Below are 13,765 nucleotides of genomic sequence, written 5' to 3' on the forward strand. Positions count from 1 at the left end.
AGATCAGTGGTTCTCTCTCTCTTTTTTTTCATGTCACCAATTTTTAATGGTTTTTTTCTTTAGAAATACACCAGAAAGTCATGCAGTGCTGCCAGCATTGGATACAGTCCTGGGCCACAAATCTGCACACTCCTTTGCAACGGGGTCATGTGATGGCTGAACCTTTCATCTCCCATTTATTATTTACTATGACCCCCACATTATCCTCAAAATAAACACACCATCTTTTCTCCAGTATGACTTCTGCTGTCTACCACCACTGGATATACCTTCTTTCTGAGCTCTGATTTGCCTTTTTTTACTTTGGCCGTCACCATGTTACCCACACCAGCAGCAGGAAGTCTGGTCAGTCATCCCATGATCCCCTTCACAGAAATAATGTACAGATTTTTGGCTTCTGTGTTCTCAGCACAGTTGATCACTGCTCCTACAGGGAGACCAGGGAAATCTGGAATTTTGTCCTGGAGGACCCACCATGTCCTCTTCGACCTCTTGGATGCTGGAAAGGGATAGGGAAAAAAGCAGGTCAGTGGTTCTCAACCTGTTGGTCACTACGCATTTGGGGTTCGAATTACCCTTTCACAAGGATCGCCTAAGACATCCTGCATATCAGATATTTACATTACGATTCATAACAATAGCAAAATTACACTTATGAAGTAGCACCAAAAACAATGTTATGGCTTAGGGTCACCACAACATAAGGTAGTGTATTAAGGGATGCTGCATTAGGAAGGTTAAGAACCACTGGTGTGGATATACCACAGCTTTTTAATCCACTCATCTGCTGAGGATCACTTAGGCTGTTTCCAATTCTTAGCTATTATAAATTGTGCTGATATGAACATAGGGGTGTATATGGTTTTTTTGTGATTAGTGTTTCTGATTTCTTCGGATATATTCCTAGAAGTGGGAATCCTGGGTCAAATAGGAGTTAATTTTTAATTTTTTGAGGAAACTCCATGCTATTTTCCACTGTGTCTGCACCAGTCTGCATTCCCACCTGCCATGCACCAGGGTCCATTTTTCTCCACATCATCACAAGCACTTTTTATTTGTTGATTTATTGACACTAGCCATCTTAACAGGTGTGAGATGGTATCTCATTATCATTTTAAAAAAATATATATTTTATTGATTTTTTACAGAGAGGAAGAGAGAGGAATAGAGAGTTAGAAACATCGATGAGAATCATCGATCAGCTGCTTCTTGCACACCCTGCAACCAAGGTACATGCCCTTGACTGGAATCGAACCAGGGACCCTCCAGTCTGCAGGCCGACGCTCTATGCACTGAGCCAAACCAGTTTCGGCCTCATTGTCATTTTGATTTGCACATCTCAGATGATTAGTGACTTAGATCATGTTTTCATATATCTCTTGGCCTTCTTCATGTCCTCTTTTAAAAAGTGTCTAAGTCCTTGTCCACTTTTAAAAAAAATATATTTTATTGATTTTTATACAGAGAGGAAGGGAGAGAGAGAGAGAGTTAGAAACATCGATGAGAGAGAGTCATTGATCAGCTGCCTCTTGCACACCCCCGACTGGGGATATGCCCGCAACCGAGGTACATGCCCTTGACCGGAATCGAACCCGGGACCCTTTAGTCCCCAAGCCGACGCTCTATCCATTGAGCCAAACCCGTCCGGCCCTTGTCCATTTTTTAAATGTACTAGTTTATCTTCTCTCTCTCTCTCTTTTTTTCTCTCTCGGTCTAAAGTTCTACATATGTCAACTTTTTCTCTGCTTGAACCTCTCCTCACTCTGCAGCCATTCCCACCCCAGGCAAGCCCCCATCGCCCCAGTCAGTGTCTGTCGGTTGGTTCTGCTAATATGCATGCATACAAGTTCTTTCATTGCTCTCTAACCCCTCCTCTCCTGCCATTTGTCTCTGGATCTATTCTTGTGCATTAAATTATGCTGATCATTATATCCAACCTATGAATGAGATCATGTAATATTTACCTGTCTCCAACTGACTTATTTCACTTAGCAAAATGCTCTCCGGGTCCTTCTATGTTGTCGCGCTAACAGTAAAAGTTCCTTCTTTTTTATAGCAGCATAGTATTCCATTGTGTAGACATAGCAGTTTTCTAATCCATTCATCTGCTGACGGGCACTTAGGCTGTTTCCAAATCTTAGCTATTGTAAATTTTGCTGCTATGAACATAGGGATGCATATCTCCTTTCTGATTAGTGTTTTTGGTTTCTTAGGGTATAGTCCTAGTAGTGGGATGACTGGGTTATATGGGAGTTCCAGTTTTAATTTTTAAAAATATATATATTTTATTGATTTTTTACAGAGAGGAAGAGACATAGAGTTAGAAATATTGATGAGAGAAACATTGATCAGCTGCCTCTTGCCCACCCCCTGCTGGGGATGTGCCCACAACCAAGGCACATGCCCCCGACTGGAATCCAACCTGGGACCTTCCAGTCTGCAGGCAGACGCTCCATCCATTGAGCCAAACTGGTTTTGGCCAGTTTAATTTTTTTTTTAGGAAACTCCATAGTTTTCCACAGGAGCTGCATAAATCTGCATTTCCACTAGCAGTGCACGAGGTTTCCTTTTTCTCAACATCCTTGCCAGCACTTGCCCTTTGTTGATGATAGCCTTTCTCACAGGTGTGAGATGATATGGCATTGTCATATTTATTTGCATCTCTCGGATTATTAGTGACTTTGAACATGTTTTCATATTTATCTCGGCCATCTGTAAGTCCACTTTCAAAAACTATCTATTTAGGTCTTTTGCTCATTTTTTAATAGGATCATTTATCTTCCATTTGTTAAAGTATATGAATTATCTAACTTTTTAAAAAATGTTTTTATTAATTTTTAAAATTTCTTTATTGATTAAGGTATCACATATTTGTCCTCAAACCCCCATTTCAACCCCCACCTCTCCCCAGTCATGCCCCCAACCCCCTATTGTCCTTGATCACTGGTTAGGCTTATATGTATGCACACAAGTTCTTTGGTTGATCTTTCCCTTTTATCCACACCCTCCCTTTGAGGTCCAACAGTCTGACCCATGGCTCCTTATCTCTGGGTCTGTTCCTGTTCATCAGTCTAAGATGTTCATCATTTCCCCTAGATGAGTGAGATCATGTCCTATTGGAAATATAGTTATAAGAATAAAAAATGAGCCGAAACCGGTTTGGCTCAGTGGTAGAGCGTCGGTCTGCAGACTGAAAGGTCTCGGGTTCGATTCCGGTCAAGGGCATGTACCTGAGTTGCGGGCACATCTCCGGTAGGGGGTGTGCAAGAGGCAGCTGGTCGATGTTTCTCTTTCATCGACGTTACTAGCTCTCTATATCTCTCCCTTCCTCTCTGTAAAAAATCAATAAAATATATTTTTAAAAAAAATGAGACAAGCAATAATGGTTATGCTGAAAGGCACATGAATCAGTCTATAGAGAGTTTATTTCTGGGCCAACAGTTCTTTTGAGACCCAGTTTCAATGTCAAACTGTTGCAATGATATTTTAGTTCTGGATAGTGGACAAATGGTGGTAATGCAGGTCCGACCCTCTCTGGTTTGGTCCTGGGCAACCTGCAGTGATGCACAGCTGCTGACTGGTATTATGTCAATGCGTTGTCAGCGTCTTCCATCTCTAAACTGCTTCTCTTCTATCTTCATGGTTGGAGTAGTTCTGTCAATTCCTCTCTGTTACAGGAATCCACATGGTCTCAGAGTTGTTTTCTGAAAATATATAAACATATTCTCCATCAAAAGTTAATAAACGAGTATTTTCTATAAATTTGACTTGGCATCCTTTTTCATTTTTTGCCAAAATGATTTTCCTCTGGTTTGTTTTTATATAAGTGCTCTTTAAAGTTTGGAGATTAAACCCTTATCTGAAATATAATTGGCAAATATTTTCCCATGCAGTTGTCTGTCTTGTTGATTTTAAAAAATATATATTTTATTGATTTTTTTTTTACAGAGAGGAAAGGAGAGAGATAGATACAAACATCAGTGAGGGAGAAACATCAACCTGCTGCCTCCTGCAGACCTCCTACTGGTGATATGCCTGCAACCAACATACATGCCCGTGACCTGAGTCAAACCTGGGACCTCTCAGTCTGCAGGCCAACACTCTATCCATTGAGCCAAACCAATCAGGGCTTTCTTGTTATTTTGTGTTTTGTTTTTTTTTTGCTTTTAGAAGCTTTTTATTTTGATGTAGTACCATTTTTTCCTTGCTTTCATTTCCTCTTGGAGCTGTATTAGTAAAGGTATTGGTAGGGCTTATGTCTAATGTTTTGCTGTCCGTGGATTCTTCTAAGATTTTTATGGTTTCACGACATAAATTTAAGTCCTTTATCCATTTTGAGTTTATTTTTGTGTATGGTGTAAGTTGGTGGTCTAGTTTCATTCTTTTGCATGTATCTCTCCCATGTTCCCCGTCACTTAATGAAGAGGTTGTGTTGACTCCATTGTATGCTGTTGTCTCCTCTGTCAAATACTGGGCATAATGGCTTGGGCCAATTTCTGGGTTGTGTGTTCTGTTACATTGTTCTGTCTTTTGTTCTTCTAGTGCCAGGCATTTTTTATAATATTGGTTGATATCTGGTAATGTGATTCCTCCAAGTTTGTTGTTCTTTATAAAGTTTGCTGCAGCTCTTCATTTCTTCTTTTTTTTTATATATTCTATATGAAATTTTGGCAAGTTTGTTCTAGGTCTGTGAAATAGGCCCTTGGTATCTTAATTGGGATTGCATTGAATCTATAGATTGCTTTGGGTAGTGTGGACATTTTAATGATAATTTGTTTGTCTTTTATGTCTTTCTTCAACTTCCTATAGTTTTCGCGCAGTACAGGTCTTTTATTTCCTTAGTTAAGTTTATCCCTAGGTATCCTATTTTTTGCTATAGTGGTAGATAGGATTCTTTCTTTCTTTCTCTTTCTGCAAGTTCACTATTGGTGTTTAAAAAGCCAAAGTTTACTATTGGTATATAAAAAGCAATAGAATTCTGGTTAAATTTGTATCCTGCTACATTGCTGAATGTGTTTATTTAGTAGTTTTTTTATGCAGTCTATGGTTTTCTTTGTACCATATCATGTCATCTGTGAGTAATGATAGTTTTACTTCTTCATTTCCAATTTTGTTGCCTTTAATTCTTCTTGCCTGATCTCTATGACTAACACTTCCTGTCCTATGTTGAACAGGACTGGTGAAAGTGGGCATCCCTGTCTTGTTCTGTTCTGAGGCAAAATGATTTTAGTTTTTACCCATTTAGTATGTTGGCTGTAGGTTTGTCAAATAAGGCTTTTATTACGTTGAGGTATGATCCTTGTTATTCCCCTTTGTTTTTATCAAGAAAAGGTGCTAGAGTTTGTTAAATGCTTTTTCTGCATTTGTTGATATGACTGATTTTTGTCCTTCAATTTGTTTATTTGACATATCATGTTTATTGATTTTCAGATGTTGTACCATCCTTTCATTCCACTTGGTCACAGTGTATGATTTTTCTAATGTACTGCTGGAGTCAATTTACCAGAATTTTTTTGTGGATTTTAGCATCTATCGGGGCCATTTTAGCATCTATCGGGGACTTAGTGGGAGAGCTGCTGGATAGGAGACACCCCTCTGGAGCAGGACTTGCTTCAGTGGGGCTTTGGTGGTCAGTAAGTCTGCTCCTTGACTGTGTCCCTTGTGGATGTAGAGTTGTAAGCTGATGTGGTATGACACTGACCACTGGATATACTGGCTCTTGGGCTAAGGCAGGTCTGCCTGGAGCCACCCAACAGAATCTCAAGAGAAATCTGCAAATTCTCCTCTTTGTATCAGGTTTGGAAGTGCCCTGATGAGGCCCTGCTGTAAAGCAAGAAAGGCTAATGCTGGTGTCAGATCTTGGTCCTTTTATTTATATTTGGAGCTCCCTGACTCTACTGCAACTTCCTTGACAGGTTTTAGCCTGAGCAAAGACAGGCCATTCGTATACAAATGCTGATGCAAAGCTTGGGTGGACTTTTAAGTTGGATGGGGCCCTAGCTGATGTGGCTCACTGGATAAAACGCTGGCCTGTGGATTGAAAGGTCCCAGGTTCCATTCTGGCTAAGGGCACATGCCTGGGTTGCGGGCTTGATCCCCAGTGGGGGGCATGCAGGAGTCGGCCAATCAATGTTTCTCATCATTGATGTTTCTATCACTTTCTCCCTCTCCCTTCCTCTCTAAAGTCAATAAAATATATTTTTAAAAAATAAAAATAAATTGGATGCAATGAGATCTCAGGGAATCACTAGGGTGGAGGAAACAAATGGCTGCCAGGTAACCCTGCAACTGCGAGGTCTCAGCATAGGAACAATGATCCCTGAGAGCATCTAAGTCTGGAAGAAAGCTTCTCTTGAGTTCCTTCCGGGATGCTAGTCAGTCCTGTTTTTTCCGCATATGTATCTTAGTATCCCCCACTCTCCCAAGCCTCCCCTGGTACTGGAGCTCCTTGGTAGTTGAGCTCCAAGGAACGGGGGTTTTGTAAGTTCAGTTGGTAGTGCTGGCATTGTAAGAGCAGCTTTATCTCCCATAGCCTCTGTCACTTAGCTGTAGTCTGCACTGGTGTTTACAGACCAAAGTTCTTATTTCCAATAGGACTTTTCCCCCCATTTCTGGGACCCTGGGTTGGACATCTGATGTTGTACTGGGACCTCTTTCTCCTCCGTGTGACCTCTGCAGAGACGACCTCAATCTCAATTTAATAAGTGGCCCACAGCCAAAATTGGTTTGGCACAGTGGATAGAGTGTCAGCCTGTGGACTGAAGGGTCCCGGGTTTGATTCCAATAATGGGCATGTACCTTAGTTGTGGGCAGGAGGCAGCTCATAGATGTTTTTCTCTCTCTCCCTCTTTCTCTCTGTAAAAAAAAAATAAGTGGCCCACAGGGGTACAGGACCAGCACCTTCCATGCCTTAGTACCTCTTACCAGTCTCAGCGTGCTTTCTTATTTACTTCTAGTCATAAGACTTCGTAGTAGCTAGCTTTCCAGCAGTTTTGGTTGATGGTTGTTTACAGTGTGATATGTGCCTCGCCTGGGAATTGAATCCTCGACTCTTTGATACACAGGACAATGTTCCAACCAACTGAGCCATACTGGACAAGCCATTCTGTGGTCTTTAAACATAAAAATTTCCAAATTTTTTTTAAAGAACACACCACTAAGGTTAATGGCAACAGAAGCAAGGTGGCTACAGGGGTAACTCTGAGCCTTGTTTTTGACTGTATATATTTTCAAATATGTCTATTCACCCAGTCTTTTCCAGTCATCCTTTCTATAGAGTTCTTTATTTGTGTTCTGGAATACGGTTTGTTTTCAAGGTATTCTTATTCCCATATGTTATAGCATTTTTGTTCATGGTTAGCTGTCTGCTTACTGTGGGATTGGGAAAGATGCTCATATCTTTGATCCTGCCATCTTGCTGGTGTCACATAGGTCTTTTGTCTGTGATCTCATTTGTCCTTTATTGTTCTACCAGTGTTGACCATCCATTTTACCTGTTTTTCTTTCAAGATTTGCATCATTTATCTAATGGAATTTAACCCTTTGCACTCCGCTGTCCCCTCTCAAGGGACATCGGAATTCTAACATATCACTTGGATGTCCCCTCTCAGGGGACATTGCAGTTTATTAGTGATTACAGGGAATTGAGTTAATTCAATGCACGTTTCCGCCATTAGCGTCGAGTAGCTGGTAGCCAATGTCCAGAATGGTTTGGAGTGCAAAGGATTAAGTAGAAGAATCATTTGTGTATCAAAGAAGAAACAAGATTTTATGAATGACACAGTGGACCCACAAGCAGCCTTACCTTGGTCGACAGTCATTAGGGAGGAATTCTTGGCTGGCCTTTATTACATTAATGGCTAGAAACCCAGTATTTGGCTAAAGTTGCCCATTCCTCACCCAGTTATGCTTGTTTGTGCTTATGCTGATAATTTGCCTACTATTCAGTTTTAATAGTGATCATTTCTACTTGATTTCCCACCTCACATAGTCTTAGTCACTCTAAACTTTGCACCTCTGCCTCTTTCACAGGTCACTCTTTACTTCACTCCAATGTTGGTCCATGCCTGAAGCATCTTGGAGTGCACATATATTATATTGACATTGAACATCATGTGTTCTAATATAATCAACCTTTATGGCTTTGAGCAGTTTTAAATTATTCTACACAGACTTACATGGCCAGCATGTAAGGTATGAAAAGAAGACATTTGTGCAAGAACAATGAGTAGAGCCCTCTTCTCTTTGTGTCCCATCCTGTGCTTCTGTCCTTAGCATTTCATCATTAACTGATTTTTGGGGCCACATTTTGTATTTCCTCAGAGTATACCTTATTTGTCTTGAAAATGGTTCTATGCAATCAGGTCTAGTCATGACACACAAACATTTGTGGTAAAGATATTCTGTTTTCATAACATCAACATGTACCTCACCAGCATTTTCTTTTGTTCAGGTTGCTGCTGTGGAGCAGAGAATGTGGAGGCACCCACTACCGAGAACATTTCTGTAAGCATGTCACAGGCAAGGAATCCGAAGGTAGCCTTGTCTTCCCAGAAGAGCTACCCCTGTGAGAGTTGTGGGCTAGTCTTCAGAAACATTTTCCATTTTATTGAGCTGCAGGAAACAGAATATGGAAAGATACTGTTGAGGTTTGGGGCATGTACAAAACAATTTTACTTCAGAGTAAAAGTTGACCAATTGCATGTGAGAGAGAAGACTTTCATTAGAGGTATGGACAGTATTTCACGTGAAAACAGCTGCAATTTCAACGTGTCTCAGAATCATTTCACATGTGGGGAGGTTGCGCAGCATGTCCTTACTGGGTTTGGACATCTCCACCAAAAGGCTACTAGGTCCAGGGACTGGCTAAGTGCTATTTTGATGCGTGGGATGATGATTCATAGGATAAAAAATTATTACACCAGGAAAGAATGTAAACAAGACATTAGTTGCAAGCACAATTTTATTCCGGAAAAGGCTGTTCATGCAGGAAGTCAGTGTTTTGTGTGCTTTGAATATGGAAAATATTTAACCATATTTTCTAGCTTTCATGATCAACAGCAAGGTCACACTGGAAAAAGACTTTATCAATGCAGTGAATATGGGAAAGCTTATAGCAGTATTAACAGCCTAGATGATCATGAAGCTTTCCACACTGGAGAAAGGCCTTGTGAGCACAGTGAATGTGGAAAGTCTTTTATCACTAGCACTGCACTTCACTGTTGCCAGAGAGTTCAAACTGAAGAAAGGCTGTATGAGTGCAGTGAATGTGGAAAAGCTTTTAAAACTAACTCTTACCTACATAATCATCAGAGAGTTCATACAGAAAAAAAGTCTTACAAAAGCAGTGACTCTAAAAAATGTTTTACAAGGAGGACTGCCCTTCCTTGTCATCAAAGAGTTCATACAGGCGAAAATCGGTATAAATGCATTGAATGTGGAAAATCTTTTTCCAGTAGCACTGGTGTTGAAAATCATCAGAGAATTCACACAGCAGAAAAGCCTTATCAATGCAGTGAATGTGGGAAATGTTTTAACACTAGCACTCACCTTCACAGACATCAGAAAGTTCACACAGGAGAAAAGCCTTATAAATGCAATGAGTGTGAGAAATCTTATATCACTAGCACTGACCTTCGTCTTCATCAGAGAGTTCATACAGGAGAAAAGCCATATAAGTGCAGTGAATGTGGGAAATCTTTTACTAGGTGCTCTGGTCTTCAATATCATCAGAGAGTTCACATGGGAGAAAAGCCTTATAAATGCAATGATTGTGGGAAATCTTTTACCAGTAGCAGTGACCTTCATTGTCATCAGAGAATTCACACTGGAGAAAAGCCTTATAAATGCAGTGAATGTTCGAAAACATTTACCAATAGCAATGTGCTTCGTTGTCATCAGAGAGTTCATACAGGAGAAACACCTTATAAATGTAGTGACTGTGGGACATCTTTTACCTGGAGCAGTGAACTTCGTCGGCATCAGAGAGTTCATACAGGAGAAAATCCTTATAAATGTAGCGAATGTCAAAAATCTTTTACAAGTAGCACTCATCTTAAATATCATCAGAGTGTTCACACAGGAGAAAAGCCTTATCAATGCCGTGAATGTGGAAAGTCTTTTATCACTAGCACTGAACTTCGTTGTCATCAGAGAGTTCACACTGGAGAAAGGCCCTATGAGTGCAATGAATGTGGAAAGTCTTTTACAACTAACTCTCACCTACGTAATCATCAGAGAGTTCATACAGGAGAAAAGCCTTATAAATGCAGTGACTGTGGGAAATCTTTTACATGGGGGACTGCTCTTCGTTGTCATCAAAGAGTTCATACTGGAGAAAAGCCTTATAAATGCATTGAATGTGGAAAGTCTTTTACAAGTAGCAATGGTTTTCAATATCATCAGAGAATTCACACAGGTGAAAAGCATTATCAATGCAGTGTATGTGCGAGATTTTTTAGCACTAGCGTTCAACTTTGTAGTCATCAGAGAGTTCATACAGGAGAAAAGCCTTATAAATGCAGTGATTGTGGGAAATCTTTCACATGGAGGGCTGCCCTTCGTTGTCATCAAAGAGTTCATACTGGAGAAAATTCATATAAATGCATTGAATATGCAAAGTCTTTTACAACTAGTAATGGTTTTCAATATCATCAGAGAATTCACACAGAGGAAAAAACCTTATCAATGCAATAAGTGAGGGGAATGTTTTACCATTAACACCAACCAACCTCTGTAGACATCAGAGAGGTCACACAGGAGAAATGCCCTCTGTGTGCAGTGACTGGAAAATCTTTTACAACTCTCACCTACATAATCATTAGAGAGTTCATACAGGAGAAAGCCTTATAAATGTAGTGAATGTGGGAAATCTTTTAAAACTATGAGTGGTTTCCAATATCAGAGTTCACACTGGAAAAAGCCATTATGAGTTCAATTAATGTGAGGGTATCTCTCAGGCATATTTCTAAATTCTCCACATAAGAGTGCAAATGTGAGAAATTTCTTAGATGTGTAGGAAATGTAGTTTTTTAGATAGCACTTAACCATAGTACAAGAAAATTTGTGAATCCTCATTTTTCTGAATTGTATCTCATACATGTACCGTATTTTTCGGACCATAAGACGCACTTTTTCCCCCCCAGAAGTGGGGGGGGAAAAGTCCCTGCGTCTTATGGTCCAAATATAGCCTACACATATACTTTAAAAAAAAAAGTTTTTTTCCTTGCCCGGCTCTGTGTGGTCTCTGTGTGCTTGCCTGGCTCTAAAATGGTTCTAAATGCTGCTGTTTACTTTACAGGGTTGATTACATGTGTTTATGACTGTGATGTTGGGTTTTAATGCACATAAAATATTTTAGGACACTATTTGTTTCAGAATCTTTTTTTCTTCATTTCCCTTCTCTAAAAACTGGTGCGTCTTATGGTCCGGTGCGTCTTATGGTCCGAAAAATACGGTACTTACCTATATTATGTAAAGTTCCCATGTTTTTGCTGTTGTGTTTGCTTATGTTGGAGCTATGTAGTTATGTTGCACTTTGTAACATACATAAATGTCCTGCTAGATTTATGTCACTGCATATTGCTGTTGCTGAAGGTATTTCATTTGAATCACCTATAAGGATCTTAGAGATGGCATCAATCACCATCCTCATATACACAACAAAGCTAACTCTGTTGTCTAATTTATTGAAGAAATTCAGGAATAGCTGAGCCCTTAGTTCTTACTTGTTGCCCTGTCATGAATTGCCACAAAGGACTGATTACTGTTGGCCACAGTAAACAATGTTGCAGAGGGATTGCCATTTTCAGGAACACACCTTCCCTAGATGCCAATGATGAATTTATTGAGTGCCTAAGTCATCAACTGACAATCTCAGGTCTCCTTCAAACACTTGTTTAATTTGTTGTTCTATTTACTGTGTTTATAAGGAGATCTGAGTCTCCAAGTACGGCGATGTAAAAACTTTTATGTAAAAGACCACTGGAATCCAGACTAGAAGGAAGCATGCTAAAAAATTTCTACTCTCTAACAGTCCTAATACCAGCCCTGGCTGGTTTTTCTCAGTGGTTAGTTTTGGACTGTGGGCTGAAAGATCCCGAGTTGGATTCTAATTAAGGACACATGCCTGGGTTGCAGAATCCATACCTAGTACCGGGCTTCCAGAGGGAGCCTATGGATGATTCTCTTTTATCAATGATGTTTCTCCCCCTCTCCCTTCGTCTCTGAAATCAATTAAATTTTTTTTTAAAAATGTCCCAATACCAGGTTTCCAGTACCATCAGCTCACACTTCCTCCAGATGTGCACACCACTGTGTAATGTCTAACCACATCACAACTTCAGACCCCAGGCTCACTGCCTCAGCTCTACCACCTTCCTGACCCACAGCACAGGGCCCCTCAGAGCTCACTGATGACCTTGCATATGGCATCCAGAGAGAGCTTGAGAGGTTTCAGAAGGATATAGCACAACCTGATTCCTGGTGGATTCCACAGCCTGGGGAAAGCAGGGCCTGCAGCTCTGAAATCCTCCCTGCCCATCTCTGACCTTGGATTCAATACTAACCACCCACATCTGCAGGAGAAATTTGGATACAAATTACTAACCCCTGTACACTGTCCTGGATTTCCTGAGATCTCAGAACTCACAACACTCTTTCCACTGCACCTTCCTCAGGATCCTTGACGGTGACCTGAGCTGCAGGATGTGACAGGCACCCTGAACCCAGGCTGCTGGGTGGAGTGTAAGGAGGCAGTGAGATCAGGTGGGGCGGGAATGCAAACTCACCTCAGCTAAGCAACTGAGCAACGCCATTGCCATTGGACACAAACTCACCTCAGCTGAGCAATTTGAGCAATGTCATTGGCATTGGATGCTGTTGGCGAACCGAGGCCAGAGAGGCAGGTAAGAAGCAAGGGGCAGTGGAAGGGGGAATAAAGGGGTCCTATTCCTTCACGGACATAAGTAACCATGTAGCATCAGCCAATTTCATTCCCACGTGCATGCTGAGTGGGCAAGGACTCTGGCCTTTTCTCTCCCAGTACCTGCCACTGCCACCGCCCACCTGGAGCCTTCCACCCAATACTGGAGTAGATTCTGGGTGAAGACCAGTAGCTGCCCAGAGTGCACTGGAAGTCCCGCCCCTGAGCGCGGGTGACTTAAGAGAAAGGCCTTTTCTGACATTTTATTGGCTAAGCTGGTGGTATTCCTTACAAGGCCTTCTGGGTAATGTGGGGTCCAGAGTCCAAGATAATGATGGAAGGATTCTCCATATCACACCAAGGAACACACAAACATCTACTGTAGGGCCACTGGGAAATGACCTTCCTCATGAAAGAGACATCTTGAAAATGGCTAAAAGGGGGTTGTTATTTTCCTGGTAAAGGGACTGGAGTCCTTTTTATGAAAACACATTATCTATGAGACCAATGCAGCTTGTCATAACATAGAGGTATGCCTGCATTACAGAGTCTGGAGTTTTAAGACCCAAATGATGTACTTACACCACCTATATATGTTACAAATAGGACACAAGAATATCCCACAGACCTATCCTGCATGGACTATGGATGTGAATTTAAACAAATCTCTGTCAAAGAATAGTTTAGACTGTCGCCATTTTCGACTACATGACTTGGCAGCTGCCAGATTGGCCCCATGGCTTGCGGCTCCCCTGGGGGCTGCCAGTCTTGAAACAGCAAAGGCCAATCCCTTCCTTTGAATTAGCCAATCGCAAAAGAGTGGGCCCCTTAGCTCCAATCAAG

At 41.1% G+C, this 13,765-nt stretch overlaps 1 protein-coding gene and 1 pseudogene across 10 annotated transcripts in view; one reads left to right on the forward strand and one right to left on the reverse strand.

Annotated features, from left to right (window-relative positions):
• The window catches only part of LOC118710221 (zinc finger protein 345-like), a 50,827-nt gene extending 39,728 nt beyond the window's left edge, over positions 1 to 11,099 (forward strand). For 5 of the 10 annotated variants that reach the window (XM_045575974.1, XM_045575971.1, XM_045575972.1 and 2 more), the window contains one exon: positions 8,453 to 11,099. In XM_045575974.1, the coding sequence (XP_045431930.1) occupies positions 8,453 to 10,695 (2,243 nt within the window). In that variant the 3' untranslated portion in view covers positions 10,696 to 11,099. The remainder of the gene's footprint in view (positions 1 to 8,452) is intronic. The other 5 variants (XM_045575980.1, XM_045575975.1, XM_045575978.1 and 2 more) reach the window with 5 other exon arrangements.
• On the reverse strand, positions 32 to 5,542 carry LOC118710272 (annotated as a pseudogene).
• Positions 11,100 to 13,765: the final 2,666 nt, after the last annotated feature.

Source organism: Pipistrellus kuhlii, unplaced genomic scaffold (assembly GCF_014108245.1).
Source record: "Pipistrellus kuhlii isolate mPipKuh1 unplaced genomic scaffold, mPipKuh1.p scaffold_m20_p_71, whole genome shotgun sequence".
In the NCBI taxonomy this organism is placed as follows: Eukaryota; Metazoa; Chordata; class Mammalia; order Chiroptera; family Vespertilionidae; genus Pipistrellus; species Pipistrellus kuhlii.